General features: G+C 50.9%; 5 protein-coding genes across 5 annotated transcripts; 2 read left to right on the top strand and 3 right to left on the bottom strand.

Moving 5' to 3' along the window:
- Window positions 1-99: 99 nt before the first annotated feature.
- AFUA_1G04600 (E3 ubiquitin-protein ligase RNF103) lies at window positions 100-2,648 on the bottom strand. Its single transcript, XM_077803818.1, has 5 exons — window positions 2,471-2,648; window positions 1,859-2,412; window positions 1,641-1,717; window positions 1,004-1,559; window positions 100-923 (listed from the first exon to the last, which is right to left on the bottom strand). The coding sequence occupies exons 2-5, from the start codon at window positions 1,860-1,862 to the stop codon at window positions 223-225; spliced, it is 1,338 nt and encodes a 445-aa protein (XP_077659989.1). The 5' UTR covers window positions 1,863-2,412; window positions 2,471-2,648; the 3' UTR covers window positions 100-222.
- Window positions 2,649-2,786: 138 nt separating this feature from the next.
- AFUA_1G04590 (histone acetyltransferase NGG1) lies at window positions 2,787-5,282 on the top strand (the record flags this gene model as incomplete). The annotated part of the gene is made up of 3 exons (XM_077803817.1): window positions 2,787-3,568; window positions 3,774-4,240; window positions 4,296-5,282. The coding sequence occupies exons 1-3, from the start codon at window positions 3,031-3,033 to the stop codon at window positions 5,280-5,282; spliced, it is 1,992 nt and encodes a 663-aa protein (XP_077659988.1). The 5' UTR covers window positions 2,787-3,030.
- A 480-nt stretch (window positions 5,283-5,762) lies between these two features.
- Window positions 5,763-7,680, bottom strand: AFUA_1G04580 (nitrogen permease regulating protein NPR2; the record flags this gene model as incomplete). The annotated part of the gene is made up of 4 exons (XM_745114.1): window positions 5,763-6,908; window positions 6,958-7,094; window positions 7,151-7,579; window positions 7,638-7,680. The coding sequence occupies 4 exons, from the start codon at window positions 7,678-7,680 to the stop codon at window positions 5,763-5,765; spliced, it is 1,755 nt and encodes a 584-aa protein (XP_750207.1).
- A 712-nt stretch (window positions 7,681-8,392) lies between these two features.
- On the bottom strand, window positions 8,393-9,304 carry AFUA_1G04575 (uncharacterized protein; the record flags this gene model as incomplete). The annotated part of the gene is made up of 1 exon (XM_745113.1): window positions 8,393-9,304. One exon carries the CDS (start codon window positions 9,302-9,304, stop codon window positions 8,393-8,395), a length of 912 nt encoding a protein of 303 aa, XP_750206.1.
- A 1,091-nt stretch (window positions 9,305-10,395) lies between these two features.
- Window positions 10,396-13,737, top strand: AFUA_1G04570 (uncharacterized protein; the record flags this gene model as incomplete). The annotated part of the gene is made up of 7 exons (XM_077803816.1): window positions 10,396-11,177; window positions 11,230-11,247; window positions 11,312-11,544; window positions 11,597-11,750; window positions 11,800-12,068; window positions 12,117-12,707; window positions 12,757-13,737. The coding sequence occupies exons 1-7, from the start codon at window positions 11,150-11,152 to the stop codon at window positions 13,735-13,737; spliced, it is 2,274 nt and encodes a 757-aa protein (XP_077659987.1). The 5' UTR covers window positions 10,396-11,149.
- Window positions 13,738-13,899: the final 162 nt, after the last annotated feature.

Genomic DNA, 13,899 nt, shown 5'->3' with positions numbered 1-13,899 from the left:
GATTAAGCGTGACGCGCCTCGATGTCCCATACCGCACCTCGAACAATGGGGTGAATGACTTTCTCGGGCCAGAGACGCTTTGGATAGGTTTGGTTCATCTGTATGCAATATTATCTATATGATGAGCAAGACCTAAATCAACCTAAAGTATTCCCATAAACCAAGGGTATCATCCCACTGCAACACCGTACAATATATCCCCAACCGAGTAGAATCTGGCAATCAATGCTCAGTCACGACATAATCCCGATGAACTCCCATATCGTCCGCAGGCGTTGTATAGTATTCTGCCGGTAGAACGCTTTTCTTACACAGCGGGCAAAGACTGCTTATCTGCGTAAGCGAAACGTCGATGCAACTCGGATGAAAGATATGGCCGCATGGAAGTTCCCGTACGATCGTTATTCCCGAGACAAAGTCATCAAGACAGATTGCACAAGTGGGCTGTGACCTGCTGGCAGAGTCGCTGCACTCTCGCGCGGAGGGAGGTCGACTGCTCTGACACGTAATTGCAGTTTCCGGTAGTCTGATGGTGGAACTGCTTGCTTGCATTTCTGTCTCCTTGTAGACTAGACGAGGCTCTTTGGGGTCAACAGATCGTATCGAGCTTGCATCATCGGCTCTTGCCAGTGTGATCTGGGTTTGACTAGGGCTGCTTCTCAAAGATACTTTTGAGGGAATGTTGACAGCGGAATAAACGTATGTGGGGATCTGATCAAGAACTTCCCGCGAAACCCTGATATGATGTAGCCCAAAATTTTCAGTATCCGTCTCGCCGGCAGAGATACGACGTTCGAGGGCTAGTCGGCGTCTCTTCTGCACGAATTGATAACATAGTAGGATGATGATACTGAGAACCAGTACCATTCCCAAAATCGCCAGGATGAACCCCCAGAGACTGGGCATATTTCGACGATCCTCCGCTGCAGAAGAGACAGAGCAAAGTCAGCTGAACGGATCCCGCATATCTGTATTATTTCTTGTGAACTATGGGTCGTCTTACCATAATCTATGAGAGCAAACAATCGAACGATACCATGTTGATCCTGAGCCAGGGCAGAAGACTCATTTAGATTGCTATCCGTGTCAAAGCCGACCAACGTCGCATTATCAGAGTACCACGACAGCTGCTGCATGAGTGTCTCTCCAGCAGGACCGGGGATCGCATAGACTGGATAGTTGTTCTGTCTCTTCCATGCTCCATCATCACCCAGATCCCAGATAGAATCCTCCGGGGCAGGCGGCTTTGAGTCGTTTGTAGAAGGTAGAAAAAAGATCAGTGCTTTCACGCCTTGTTGTTGCGACGCATTGAGAAATGACTGCGTACATTCGATAGATACCCACGGCGCTAAGCCAATGTTGGGGAAGTTCAACGGAGCGACATGGCTATGGCGAGTCGAGTTGGACGGCACAAGCGATGCTGTGGCATTGGTGCATGGATCCTGAGAGTTAAGGGTAGGGACAAAGAGTAGTCCTCTGACTGGGCCCTTGTCTGGTGCATTTTGAGTAGATAGCGTCTGGATTGTCCCGTCAAGCACTACAGAGAGGCTATCGGTGTCCTGTTGGTAGCCGCAATGTAAGCGGGCAACCCATTTGCTGACGTTGACTCATAATTGACCTGTACCACTGGTGAAACATACATTGAGTGCTCGAGTTGCATTCGTTACTCTCCCAGATCCTTCGAAAAAAATCGGAGCCGTGGTTAGCGATTGGGCGGCTATGATGCTCAAACACGGTCAGTTTAATTTCCAACAACAGACCACTGTACAAAGCGCATGGCTATACCAGAGGTATAGACAATATTGCAAAGGAAAAGAAACTCAGTGCACAATCCGAAGATGAAGATGAGGGGTCATACACATGCTTGTGGTATACCACACCGCTGCCACTCGGGATCAATGAATGGCGTCGAAGAATATAAAAGGTCAGGATCGAGTAGAAGACAACATTTCGCACAATTAATAATATGCCAAGAGGTTGTAATGCATATGCATAGCTTTTTCAATCAGGAAAATGCAGAGTAGAATACAGAGATGTATCTAAAGGGGGGAGGGAAAGGGCCAAAGGTTGTTCTCAATAGTTGCAGATGATAGATAAATATTATAGTACCCAAAATCGACGATCATCCCATTAAGATTTTCTACGGAGTACTCAGGTACCGTTTGAGCAAAAGACCCATCGTACCGACCTTGTCCTTTTGCCTAAACTTTTTTCTTTCCCTTTTCTTCTTCACTGTTGCCAGCGTGCAAATTCTGATTCAGCTCATTGATCAAAGATGAGAAATGCCGTTTGCGGTCAGACTTTGATGACGTTTGCGGGGATTGGGCCACACGTAGAGAAACCGATTTCGAACAAGATGGAAGGAATTTGACAGAGAGGTTCACAGTATGTTGTGCCTACAGATGATACGGTCTGCCACGGTATCATCAGCAGAATCTTCAGTTATATCCGTCATCCGGTCTGTTCCTACGCAAGCTGTCTGTGCTCATCCCACGCTGATCGACAAGTGGAGCCCCTGCAAGGAAAGATCAGGACGGAGCACTCTTGAGAGATGATAGATTAGTCCACATCTCCACTTCAAGACAAGACTCAAGACCGTTGACCATGTCCTATCACTCTCAGCTACCAAGGAAGGATAATCAAGTCCCCGTAACATGAATATAGTAGAAACCGATGACTCTTATCACCCAAAAACGGAATGAATTGAAGCCCGTATCTTCACGTGAGGGGAGTCACGTGCATCCATCTCTATCAACACTGCGATAACGATCAGCTCTTGTAAACATCCCACCAACACCACGCACACTCTCCTCAACAATTCCGTCTGCAAATCTTGCATCTAGTATGCTCTAGCGGGCAGGTAGTCATCAAGCACTTATCAAGCTCTGGACCACTTGGTCTTTGAGCAAGATATTACTACCTTAGTGACGAGTTGTGCCTCTGATTCCCTTCCCTTGCACCATCACTTTTGTCCTCTCGATTTCTCACCTAAATCCTTCCTTAACATCACGTACCTTAAACTGTTTCAAAATGCCGGGTGCAAACAAAGGCAAAGGCAAAGGCCGCGAAGTCCGTCCCTCGCGAAGCCGCAATACCACCCCCAATTCAAGCTTCAGTGCTGGTGCAACATCCGCGCAGGCCAGTTACCTCGACGTCGACGTTTCGAAGCTGCTCATTCCGGGCACTATCCAGTATGGCGAAATCCTCGACCGTATGAGCGGGGTTGGCCCTATCCCGGATTCTAAGTCTCTCGAGTCGTTGATGGAACACCTCAAGACTCTCAGTCAGCTAGCAGAGGCTCGTGTTGATGCCTGCGATGCTGGTATTAGAGAGCTCTCGCAGAAACGCAAAGAGGTTGTTGAAGACCAGGAAACATACGACCGCGAGACTGCATCCAAGGTGAAGCGCGATATCGACGATGACGAAGAGGAACCTATCAGAGCCTCCAAGGGAGGAAAACTGAAGAAGCGTAGGGAGCGTGGAGGAAGCACAAAGGAGGACCGTCCGTTGGCACATGGTGCTCATGACATCGCCCGTCAGGATGGCGCTGAGACAAAGGTCGAAGGAGGTACGTTTTATTATGCCTTATTTTTGTGACATTCACATGAGGACACCGTCCCTGCCAACCTCTCTCACTGGACTTTTCCTTTCATAACAGCACAAACTCCTCCAACTTCCCCTTCTCCCTTGTAATTCCATCTCCATCTCTGTACCTTTCATCCTGCTTTAGAGTTCAGCTCCAAACATGGATCCAGCTAACGAGCCAAACCTAGCCGCTTCCCCAGCCTCCAAGAAGTCGAAGAATATGGCGTCTGAAGTCACCTCCCCTACCTGTCCCTCGTCTATGACATCTCCCAAATACACTGCTACTGCTGGTGAAGCTTCCGTTACTGCCGAGTCTCCTTCCGAGGATGACAGTGATGAGCACCAGCCTGAACCCGCTCCGGCCATTCCTCAAATTCAAGTGTTTGGTCCGAACCCGCTCAAATTCGATGATCCTACCATCTACCACATTCGTGAAGTCACTCCTGATATGACAGATGAGGAGAAGAAGGAGATCTATTGCGTCAACCGTTTCCCAAAGAGTGATCTAAGCCACATGATGGCTGGCGTTCCTCCAGACAAAGATTTCAGCAACGCCAAACCTACTAATCAAGTCAGCGCCAACACTTTTCTCTCTTACATCGAACCTTACGTGCGTCCCCTGACCGAGGAGGACATTGCGTTCTTGAAAGAGAAGGTTAGTTTCATTGTTTTACCGGAAGGCAGCTTCATGCTTGCTTACAATCAACCAGGGTGATCGCACTACTCCTTTTATCATGCCTCCTCGCGGCAAGAAGCACTACACCGAGATTTGGGCCGAAGAGGATGGACTGATGAACGTGGATCAAGCCAACGGCGATCGCGAACGTCTTCCTCTGAACCAGGGACGCGGCAGCATCGATCAGGTCACTGACGAGACTGTGGAAACCGACAAGGTCTCGGTCGGACCCTTGGTCAGCCGTCTCTATTCCCTTCTTCGCTATGAACACCGTGCAGATCCCGACGAGAACTCCACGACCGGCGCTGCCAATGGAGAGCCTTCCACCAGTAACTTCTTCAACGGAGATTCCATGGATATCGATCAGCCAGCTGGTGAATCAGACACCAAGCCACTTCCGTCCGCGACTTCTTTCCCCGATGCTTCTCCTAGCGGCTTCAAGGTCCCCGCAGCCAAGCTCGACCATGCTCAGCTTGACGAGCGTCTCAAAGCAGAGCTCCGCCACATTGGCTTCCTTGGCGAGGATGACAACCCGGATTACGATGCCCATTACGACGATGATATTGCACAACGTTTGCGTCTGCTCCAGAGCGAACTCAAAAAGCAAATGGTTACCAACAATGCCCGCAAGGCGCGGCTCCTAGAAATCGCTCGTGAACGCATGGCCTACCAGGAATACACCACCATTCACGACGACCTTGACTCCCAGGTTCAGCAAGCTTATCTCAAGCGCACTCGCACTCTGGGTAAGAGCAAGAAAGGCTCCCAGGCCAAGCACCGGCCTGGTGGCGCCGGCGGTGGCAGCCACGTCGCCAGCGGTGCAGGTGTGAGTAGGCCTGCCATTGGCGACGTGGCTCGGACCCTCATGGACCGGCGCAAGCGCTGGGAGGAGTGCATCGGGCCCATCTTCAAGGACTCGAAGACTTCGGTCCCCGGCAAGGGCGAGACTATTTTCGACCCGGCCGTCATGGCTGAATATGAGAAGGCCGAGCTCGAAGGCTGGGACGAGGAGCAGGAGTAGGTCTACCGGCCGATTTTACCCAAATCGTGCCGGCAGACCTGTACTTCTGTGCTCGGTCCTTGCTGTGGTCGGTTGGCTTTTTCTTTTCCTTTATTCTTCTCTTTCCTTTCCTTTTGTGTAATCACCACATACCCCTGTACAATGACGGCGTTGGGAGGGGACTTGGGAATGAGTCCTGGTTTCCTTTTTCTCTTTTTTTTTGCGCTTGATAGCGCTGGTTTACGATCTCCTGCGTCAAGGCCGAAACAACCCTCGCCAATGTCAGCGACTGCCCAGTGTCGCTGTCCCCTGAGGAGACTTGGCAACGCACCGGCAGCTGTGGCTTAGTTTGGGCTTTTTGCTGGCGGCTAGACGAATGACTAATGAAATTATTTCCCTGGTGGAATAATCTACATCTGCGTTTCCTCTCGATCGCTGTAGCGTTCAGATCCTCGGAAACGGGTATCAATTATGTCAATTATTCTCGTAGCATACAGAATGTCATCGGTGTATAATCAAGACCTCCCCTGGGTATTTCTTCAGCGCCGCTGTTAGGTCCTTCTCACTGATCTCCAGCTCAGTACAAATCTGATCAAAACAATGCATGCCGTCCAGGTATTTAGACAGCGTCTTGTTATCTACGATCTCCTCTTCGTCCTCGTCATCAAAGACGACCGCGGAGCGGCTCCCGCTATGTACAGACGTTGCATGCTCCCTCGCGTCATCCCCACGCTGTCCAGGGTGCTGGCGATAATGATGCTGTTGCTGCTGCTGCTGCTGCTGGGCAATCGGAGCCGCGTCATCGCCCACACTCGACGCATAGGGACTGTTCGTCCCTGTGCCCGGTCCTCTGGACGAGGGTCCCGATGGCGGCTGCGATTGCGAGTTATGGTAATGATGGGAGGACTTCAGCTGCGGTGCGGGCTGGCCCGTCGCGTAGGCGTACTTGTGGACCCGGTATAGGAAACCTTTGATGATGCCGAACGTGATAAAGCGCCGGATGTCGATGTAGGCGAGCTTGCGGCTGTTCTGGGCGTACCATTGCCGCACGCTCTGTCCCTGCTTGAGGCTTGCGTAGAGCTCGACGATGCCCACGCCATCGACCACTTCCGGGGGAGGTGGGGGCTGCGTGGGGTCGTGATCGTCTGGGAGGATGGTCGAGTTGGAGGGTGTTGTGGTACTGGAGCGGTAGCTCGAGCTTGGACTAGGTGTTCGGCTTGTGCTTCGGCGGTCGCGGTAGTCGCCTACCGGGGGCCACACAGAGTCTGGGTCGTGCTTGGAGAGGCCGACGAGGTTGCCTGGGATGCCGGAAACGTGGGCGTTTGTCAGGCCGTGGGCGGCGGGTGACAGTGCAGAAGTCGAGGCGGACGGTGCAGTGGCGGCACTGGCGCTTCCGTGGATGAGGGACGGAGCGAAGAGCGTATTGACGTAGCGGGCGCATTCGCGCTGCATTCCTTCGTCACAGGCGATGGTAGAGCTGAATTGGGCGGTGGGCGCGTATATTGCTGAGAAGGAGAAGATGTCTAGCAGGAATAGGCAGCCGTAGTAGAGGAGATGGCGGATCGCGCGGCAGGTGAGGGAGAAGTCGGTGTCTGCGAGGATGGAGATGATGCGGATGCTGTTGACGCCATTGATATGAGGCACGATCTATCATGCGTTAGCTTTTCTCTACAGGTCGCATCTGTTAAAGGCGTACCCGTTGCATGGTCAGATCCCAATTCTCATCCATAAACGCCTGGTACCGGACTGTGAAGAGAGGAACCTGCCAGGCTCGCACCTGAGGGGGAGCAGGGTATACGGGGAACAGCTTGATATTCAGCGTGTTCAATTCATCTGCATGGATCGTCAGCGATCAGGCCTCCCTCAGCCTCGCGAAGAAGGCAATGTACCTATCGGAATCATGCACTCGCAGTAGTTGTTCAAATCCTCCATCAATGTCTCGCACAAACTGTATACCTTCCCCTCTCCACTTTTCGAATGATCCCTAGACAAGAATCCATTCTGTTCTTCCAGCCCATGCATCAGATCGGCAAGCTTCTGCACCACACTTTTGTACGAGCTGAAGTCCTCCTCCTCGGCCAGAACCAGGCAGAAGTTGAAGATGAACTCATTGCGGTCATACCGGGGCGATTTCATGCAGATCGGGTAGCCCAATATCCGGTATCCATTTGTGCACACCTGAATCAGATTGCCGCAGAGCTCTTGCCGGGGAATCACAAAGAAGGAGATGTCGGAAAACGTCAGGAAGAGAGGCTGCGAGGGCGCAGTCGCCGAGGGTACGATGGCTCCGTCGGGGACTTGGTGGACCACCTTGGGGCCTGGAACAGTCAGTCTTTCTTGGATCGTGGTGATGGGGTCAATTGACTATTTTATTACCCTCTTGGGTGTCGAATTTGCTGTAGAATATGGCCCTGATCATGATGAGTCGAAGCTGTGAAGAACAGGGTGCGGGACTGCAATTGTCAAAGTCATTGGATTGAAGATTATCAGCTAGGTAGCTGAAAGCATAATCACAGCATTTGTCTATGCCAGTATCATAAACCCTTTTCCATGGCAATAGTCCATGAAAGTGTTCAGGGTACTATGGCTCTGGGGATGATGTCGCTGTTGAAAGACTGCGGGGGAGCTAAGACACGGAGATAGCTGAAGGTAGCTCCAAGCAGACTCCAGATAACCAATATGGAATTTTTGATCTTTTCCCCTTTGCACGACCAGCGTTATTTAAACCAGTTGGAAAGAAAAAGCGATTGCCTTCAATTATATTATCAAATCTGGATTAACATTCTACCGCATTTGCTGCCCCAGTGTCCGGTTCAGAATTTAACTGGAATTATTCACACCATTGGCAGATTAGAAAAGAGCCCGTATTTTTGCGACGCTGGAACAAAAATTCGCAGATAGACAAAAACTTGAGGGGTATTGAAAGAGTATTGGAGGTGATGACGAAGAAAAACAGAACGATCTATCAACAGCAGGAAAGGGGATTATTACGAACGCCCGATGATGATGAGACGAAAGACACAACTGCGAAAGCGCCGTAAATGCACCACAAAGACCGAAACCAGCCCGCTAGCAATGTCTGTAACGCAAATGAGGAGAGAACAAAGGAAAGACCAGTGAGCTGCCTTTCCTTATCGTGCAGTTCCCGGAGGAGGGTTGGGAGGGCGCTGAATGCCAATATTTGAAGAAAGCACCCTGGGGGGTGCTGGAGTCATGAAACGTTCAGGGAGTGATGGTGGGACTTGTGTGATGTCTGTCCGACGCAACTGGGCCAATGGAGTAGCCATGTGGGACAAAAAGTTCAACGGCTGGCCCGTTCTGATGGCATTGATCAGGTCTGCGTAACTTCCGCGCTCCCCGGCCTCCTTCAGCCACAGCTCCCAGTCCTCGTCGAGTGGGACATTAGCGCCTTGCTCTCGGGCTGCAGTAGCCGCCAGCAGACGATGGTTCAATTCCACGCCACAGCTTTCCATCTCCTCGTCGCTGGAGTCCTCGTCCACCTTCTGTACTTGCGGCAAACGGTCAACTCCACGGTTGTCAACGGTGTGGCCAGTGTTGATGACATCCTCAAACGGTTCGTCTACCTTCACCTCAGGTTCCCTGACCGGATCTGAGCTGCCGTTGAAATGAATCTCAACAGAGGGTTGCGGGGACGGCGTTGCCGGTCGGATGGCTTCGGCAGTTGTGTCTCGCACCTTGATGCCCTCCTCCTTCTCGTACCGTTCGCGCGCAGATTTCGTTCCCTCCCATCTACAGAGCGATGAGATTTCGGCTTCCGTCAGGCCAAGTTCGTCAAAGACCTTGAATAGCTTTCGATGCCATGGGAATCGGCTCAGTCTCATGCGGTGGGGGCCATAGGAATAGTCAAGACCCGGATATTGGGCTTCGATGCTGTCCAGTGACCCATAGAAAGTCGAAGTCTCTATGCGGACTTCTGGGACAAGATTGCGAGTGATGTGAGCTGAGAAAGTAGCCGGATCACTCGTACGGGGGCGTGGAAAAATTGCGCTGTGCACAATTTGAGCTAGAGAAGGTTTATGCATGGTCGATGAGGCTGCAGTATGTTTGATGTTGAGGTAGCTAAGATTCTGGGGTAAGATAGTCCGTCAGGTTGAACATATAAGAACCCCAACTACACAGTGCGGAGATAAGAGGAGCGGTGAGCAACCAGATGAGGAGGCAATCCCAGATCTGATAACAACAGTTTCAGATGGAAACAAGATGGACAAGGTAAATGATTAAGGAGTCGGAGGAGTTGGGAGGTGGATTGTAAAGGATAGTGAATGGGCTGAAAAATGTTCTGAGCTCACGCTTCATAAAGTATTGCAAGTTGCAAGGAGAAGAGATCAGCAAGGGGAGCAATATGCACGGATGTTAGTATGCATCGGGGAATGCGCCGAGGGGATACGCAGTGCGGACAGGAGAACTGCAAATGAAGGCGGATTCAGGTCTGAGACCGGTAGAAAATAGACAAAGAAAAAGGGGAAGTTTGTAAACAATAGTCGATAATAAGGTAGAGCTGATATAGATCGTCCCTCGGGTCGAGTGTGGAGTTGATACTATTTGGGGTCGTTATCGTAACAAATCTCAACAACGGATAGTTAATGGTGACGATGGCGATGATGCTGATGTCGGGGTAAGACCACCAGTATAATGGTCTTTCTGTTGACTTTTTCCGTCGTGTATCCTGTCTCGTTGGGATATCAACGCGAGTACTCAAAAGGGAGAACTCGTGATGATACTGGGAAAGGATCCTGAGCCCGTAGAGAAGCCTTGGCTTCAAGTACGGTCCAGGCCTCGAGTCTAGATCAGCCGGGTTTCTAACAGGAGGAATGCATCATCCTTTGATTGCCCTAGCAAATCAGGAGAATGGAATTGATCTGATGGAGAGAGTTTGAAACAAGAGAAGAAAGAACGGGGAAGGGGAGGCAGAGAGCAAACTTTTTTATATCTGTCGTTCGGCGATTATTATTATTATTATTATCATTATCATTATTCTTCTTTTATTCATTGAATGATAATTATTTTTTGACCCCCTCAGCGACGATGACAACAAATAGTAACAAATAACTATGATGATACGACTCTTTGTCTGCTGACACGCATACCATTGACCAGCGCATCAGAAGGAAAAGGGAAACCTGCGTGGAGTTCGGAGGAGAGGAGAACAACGACGAGGGCCAACGAGGGCACTTTTTTCCGTCATAAATCAGCGTCATTATTGCTGCAAACCTTGATAGATCGGTCTAGTGACGGCGCAGAAACCATAAAAAAAGGACCAGTCTAGTCTTGTTAATGATTCTATCCCCAATCACCCTGAGGAAGGAGCTGTGGTCTATCTTTTCTTGGGCTTGACTGTGTTGGCGAGCGGGTCTATCATCCACTCGCCTCACCATGTTGTATCTGCATGGCCACTTGGTCGATGGGTCAGACTTATTCCTTTGGGCTTACTGCCGCTACCCATGTAGGGTCCTGGTTGGCAGATGTTCGAGTTATCAGTACAGCATTGTTAGGAGGATGATCAACGTAGGATGGAGCTGGTGCTGAGGCTTGTGTTGTACAAACCAGCGTTCACTAAACTAGCATCCGACCCGACGGTCTTTACCGTGCGAAGGCGAGGCTTCCTAGCTGTGCATATTCCCCTGTCTCAATTGAGGTAGAAGAGTCTAAATTGAGCGAATACGATGAAGATTGAAGGCAACATCCTGAGAACAAAAAGGGCACTTTGTGGATGAAGTCACGTGATAATAACTGTCAACTATCTCTTCCTTCACGACCATCTGCTCTGTATCAGATAGCACTGGTCATCATTGCAGGACCTGTTGTAAGATTTTCTCTTTGGTCATGTTTCTCGTAACTGCAATAACAATACCTTTCGGCAACACCAAATGTCGACTTTCGACGGGATAATACAAGGTATGGCCACTACGCACAAAGGCTCATAGCAGGTTAGCTAACGTCTCTACAGAGTTTCCTTACATACAAAGTGAGCTAATATCATGATCATCTCTGTCAGTGTCTCCAGGATACTGAGCTGAACATAATGGTAGTTGACTACTTTCGAAAGAACCCCGAACGGCCGCCTCCACTGGCATGTTTTCTTAGCCATGTACACAGTGATCATCTACAGGGCCTCGAGTCCTTCCGGGCTCCTTTTATCTACTGCTCTGCTGCAACTCGAGAACTGCTCTTGCGCATTGAAAAGTATCCCCACCGGATGAACTTCAGCAAGGGGATACTGGAGTCCCGCCGGCTGCACTACAAGCACTTGACCAAGCTTCTGGTGAGTGTCCCTCAACTTTTTACTCCAATTTGCCGTCAACTCACATTCACAGCGGCCGATTCCCTTGGACACGCCAACTGAAATTGAGTTGACACCATTATTGTCGATTAGAGTCACCCTCCTCGACGCGAACCACTGCGCTGGTGCAGTGATGTTCCTGATCGAAGGTGACGGCAAGGCAGTGCTCTACACTGGTGATATTCGCGGTACGATTCTTGACCTTTTTTTTTGTCTCCATACTGATAGAGACAATAGCTGAGCGTTGGTGGGTCAACAGCCTTGTCCGGCATCCGGTCCTCATCCCATACACCCTAGGAAGCAAGAAGCTGGACAAGATATATCTCGACACCACATTCGCTAGCATTAATCATGTTTGTCGGAGCTTTCCGTCGAAAGCCGAGGGGCTGAGAGAGCTTCTACAAAAGGTCGAAGCGTACCCAAAGGAGACCATCTTCTACTTTCGAGCATGGACGTTTGGCTACGAAGACGTCTGGATAGCGCTTTCCGCTTTCCTGAACACCAAGGTGTGTGACGGCACACAGATCGATAAACGCTTTTCGCTAACCCTGCAGGTCCATATTGATCGATACCAGATCGGCCTATATAGGTCACTTATCTCGAACTCGCGAAGAGCTATTAGCGAGGCACCTGCTCTTTGTGGTTTCGAGCTTGGAAACCGATTTGTGCCCGGTGCCTTGACCGAAGATGAAAGCTCTCGCGTGCATAGCTGCGAGCCTGGAGTACACTGCTCTGCGGTTCGCTCAAAGCGGACTGTCTACATCATGCCTATTGTCGGACGATTGGAGGACGGCACAAGGGTCCCTGAGATCGGAGCAGGAGGAGGTGGTGGCGATCTTTATCAGACCCACGAGCTTGAACTTCCCGATCAGTCGTCGCTGGAGCAACTGGAGAGCCTGTGTCTGGAGCAGATCGGCGACCCTGAAACGCTGTCACAGATGAGAAAGGACTTAACCGAAGCTTTCAAGTCAAGGAACAAAGCGCTTCCACTGGACAGTTATGGCATGAAGGATGTTTCCGACATACCACTACAGGAGCTCGTGCACATCCTTGGTCGTGGTCGATCCGACAAGGAGATGTGGTCGGACGATGTAAAAGTATCAGCGCTACGAGACACGTCAGGGAATCGTCTGCCGAAGACTATAGTATGAGTCCTTGTTTCAGAATTTAGGCTGTCTCAGCTGACAAATCTAGTATTTCCCATACTCACGCCATTCCTCCTACGAAGAACTATGCGAACTGGTTTCCGCGTTTAAACCCAGGGACGTCTATCCCTGCACCGTTGATGCCCTGGAATGGGACGAAGATGTATCCATGCGCAACTTGTTCGGTCATCTGTGTTCTGGACACGAATTTGTCCACGACCAGTACATGCGCGACACTATCGCCAACGACGAGGAATTGCAGTCCAGGAAAAGAGCCCGCTACGAGGATGACTCAACCCAGTCAACACAGCAATTCATCAGCGTGGACGCTAGCATCGACGGCAGCCCTACTGTCATGCCTAATGCCGGCGAGCCTGAAGTCCAGGCACGCCGTCGTCCAACGACTACCCTCTCCTCCCGTGAAACTGTCCCTGACGCCACCATAGACCTCAAAGTGAAGAAAGCCTCCCCCCAACCCCTCCCAATCCCCACATCCACCCCGGAAGCGGCCAAAGCAAAACGCAACGAGATCCGTCGCGCCTGGCACTTCCTTCGTGCAGAGGGATCCCACCACCCGGAGATAGAACTGGGCGCCCTCCCATCCTCCTGGCCCACACCGGAAGAAGATGGATTCCACCTACCGAACAGGGGCAGCTCTGAAACAGGGGATGAAACACGCACACGGACGCAAGACAATATGCAGTTCGCTCACGACCACGATGATGATAACGAAGATGATATGCCCAACAGCCAAGTAACAGCCACCCTCTCCATCTCCTCGTCCGCATTCGCCTCGCAGGAACAAACGCTCGGCCCGCTCCAGCAGGATGGCCCCTTCGACGTCGGCGTCGATATACCGCTCTCCTCGGAGGGAGCACCGGGACGACCCCGGACGTTGGGCAGATCCAGCTCGTCTCGTGCGCGACGCGCGGCATATCTCGCTGCGCGGGCGGATAGCTACGACGCGTGGGCTTGTATGGGGCTTGTTTCGGCGGGGGATAATCACAGCATGGAGGAGACTGAACTGTAGTCATTTGAAATGATATATATGTATATAACATAGCAGTGTTGACAACTGATAAGAAATATGTGACTATAATACGGCGTGAATCATCATTATGGATCGGTATCACTCAAACGCTGATGCTAAACAAACAGTGGTATATAAACCCCCCCAACCCAATGCAACTTG

This window comes from Aspergillus fumigatus, chromosome 1, assembly GCF_000002655.1.
Source record: "Aspergillus fumigatus Af293 chromosome 1, whole genome shotgun sequence".
Classification (NCBI taxonomy): domain Eukaryota; kingdom Fungi; phylum Ascomycota; class Eurotiomycetes; order Eurotiales; family Aspergillaceae; genus Aspergillus; species Aspergillus fumigatus.
The sequence above is the reverse complement of the archived record's forward strand: the minus strand, read 5'-3'. Positions and strand labels throughout refer to the sequence as shown.

What these genes read in the sequence shown, in the direction of transcription:
- AFUA_1G04600 (XM_077803818.1), bottom strand. An exon ending in ATGCAACTCGAGCACTCAAT is followed by an intron (nt 1,560 to 1,640) that starts GTATGTTTCACC and finishes GGCTACCAACAG; the next exon opens with GACACCGATAGCCTCTCTGT. An exon ending in GTTTGCTCTCATAGATTATG is followed by an intron (nt 924 to 1,003) that starts GTAAGACGACCC and finishes TCTCTTCTGCAG; the next exon opens with CGGAGGATCGTCGAAATATG.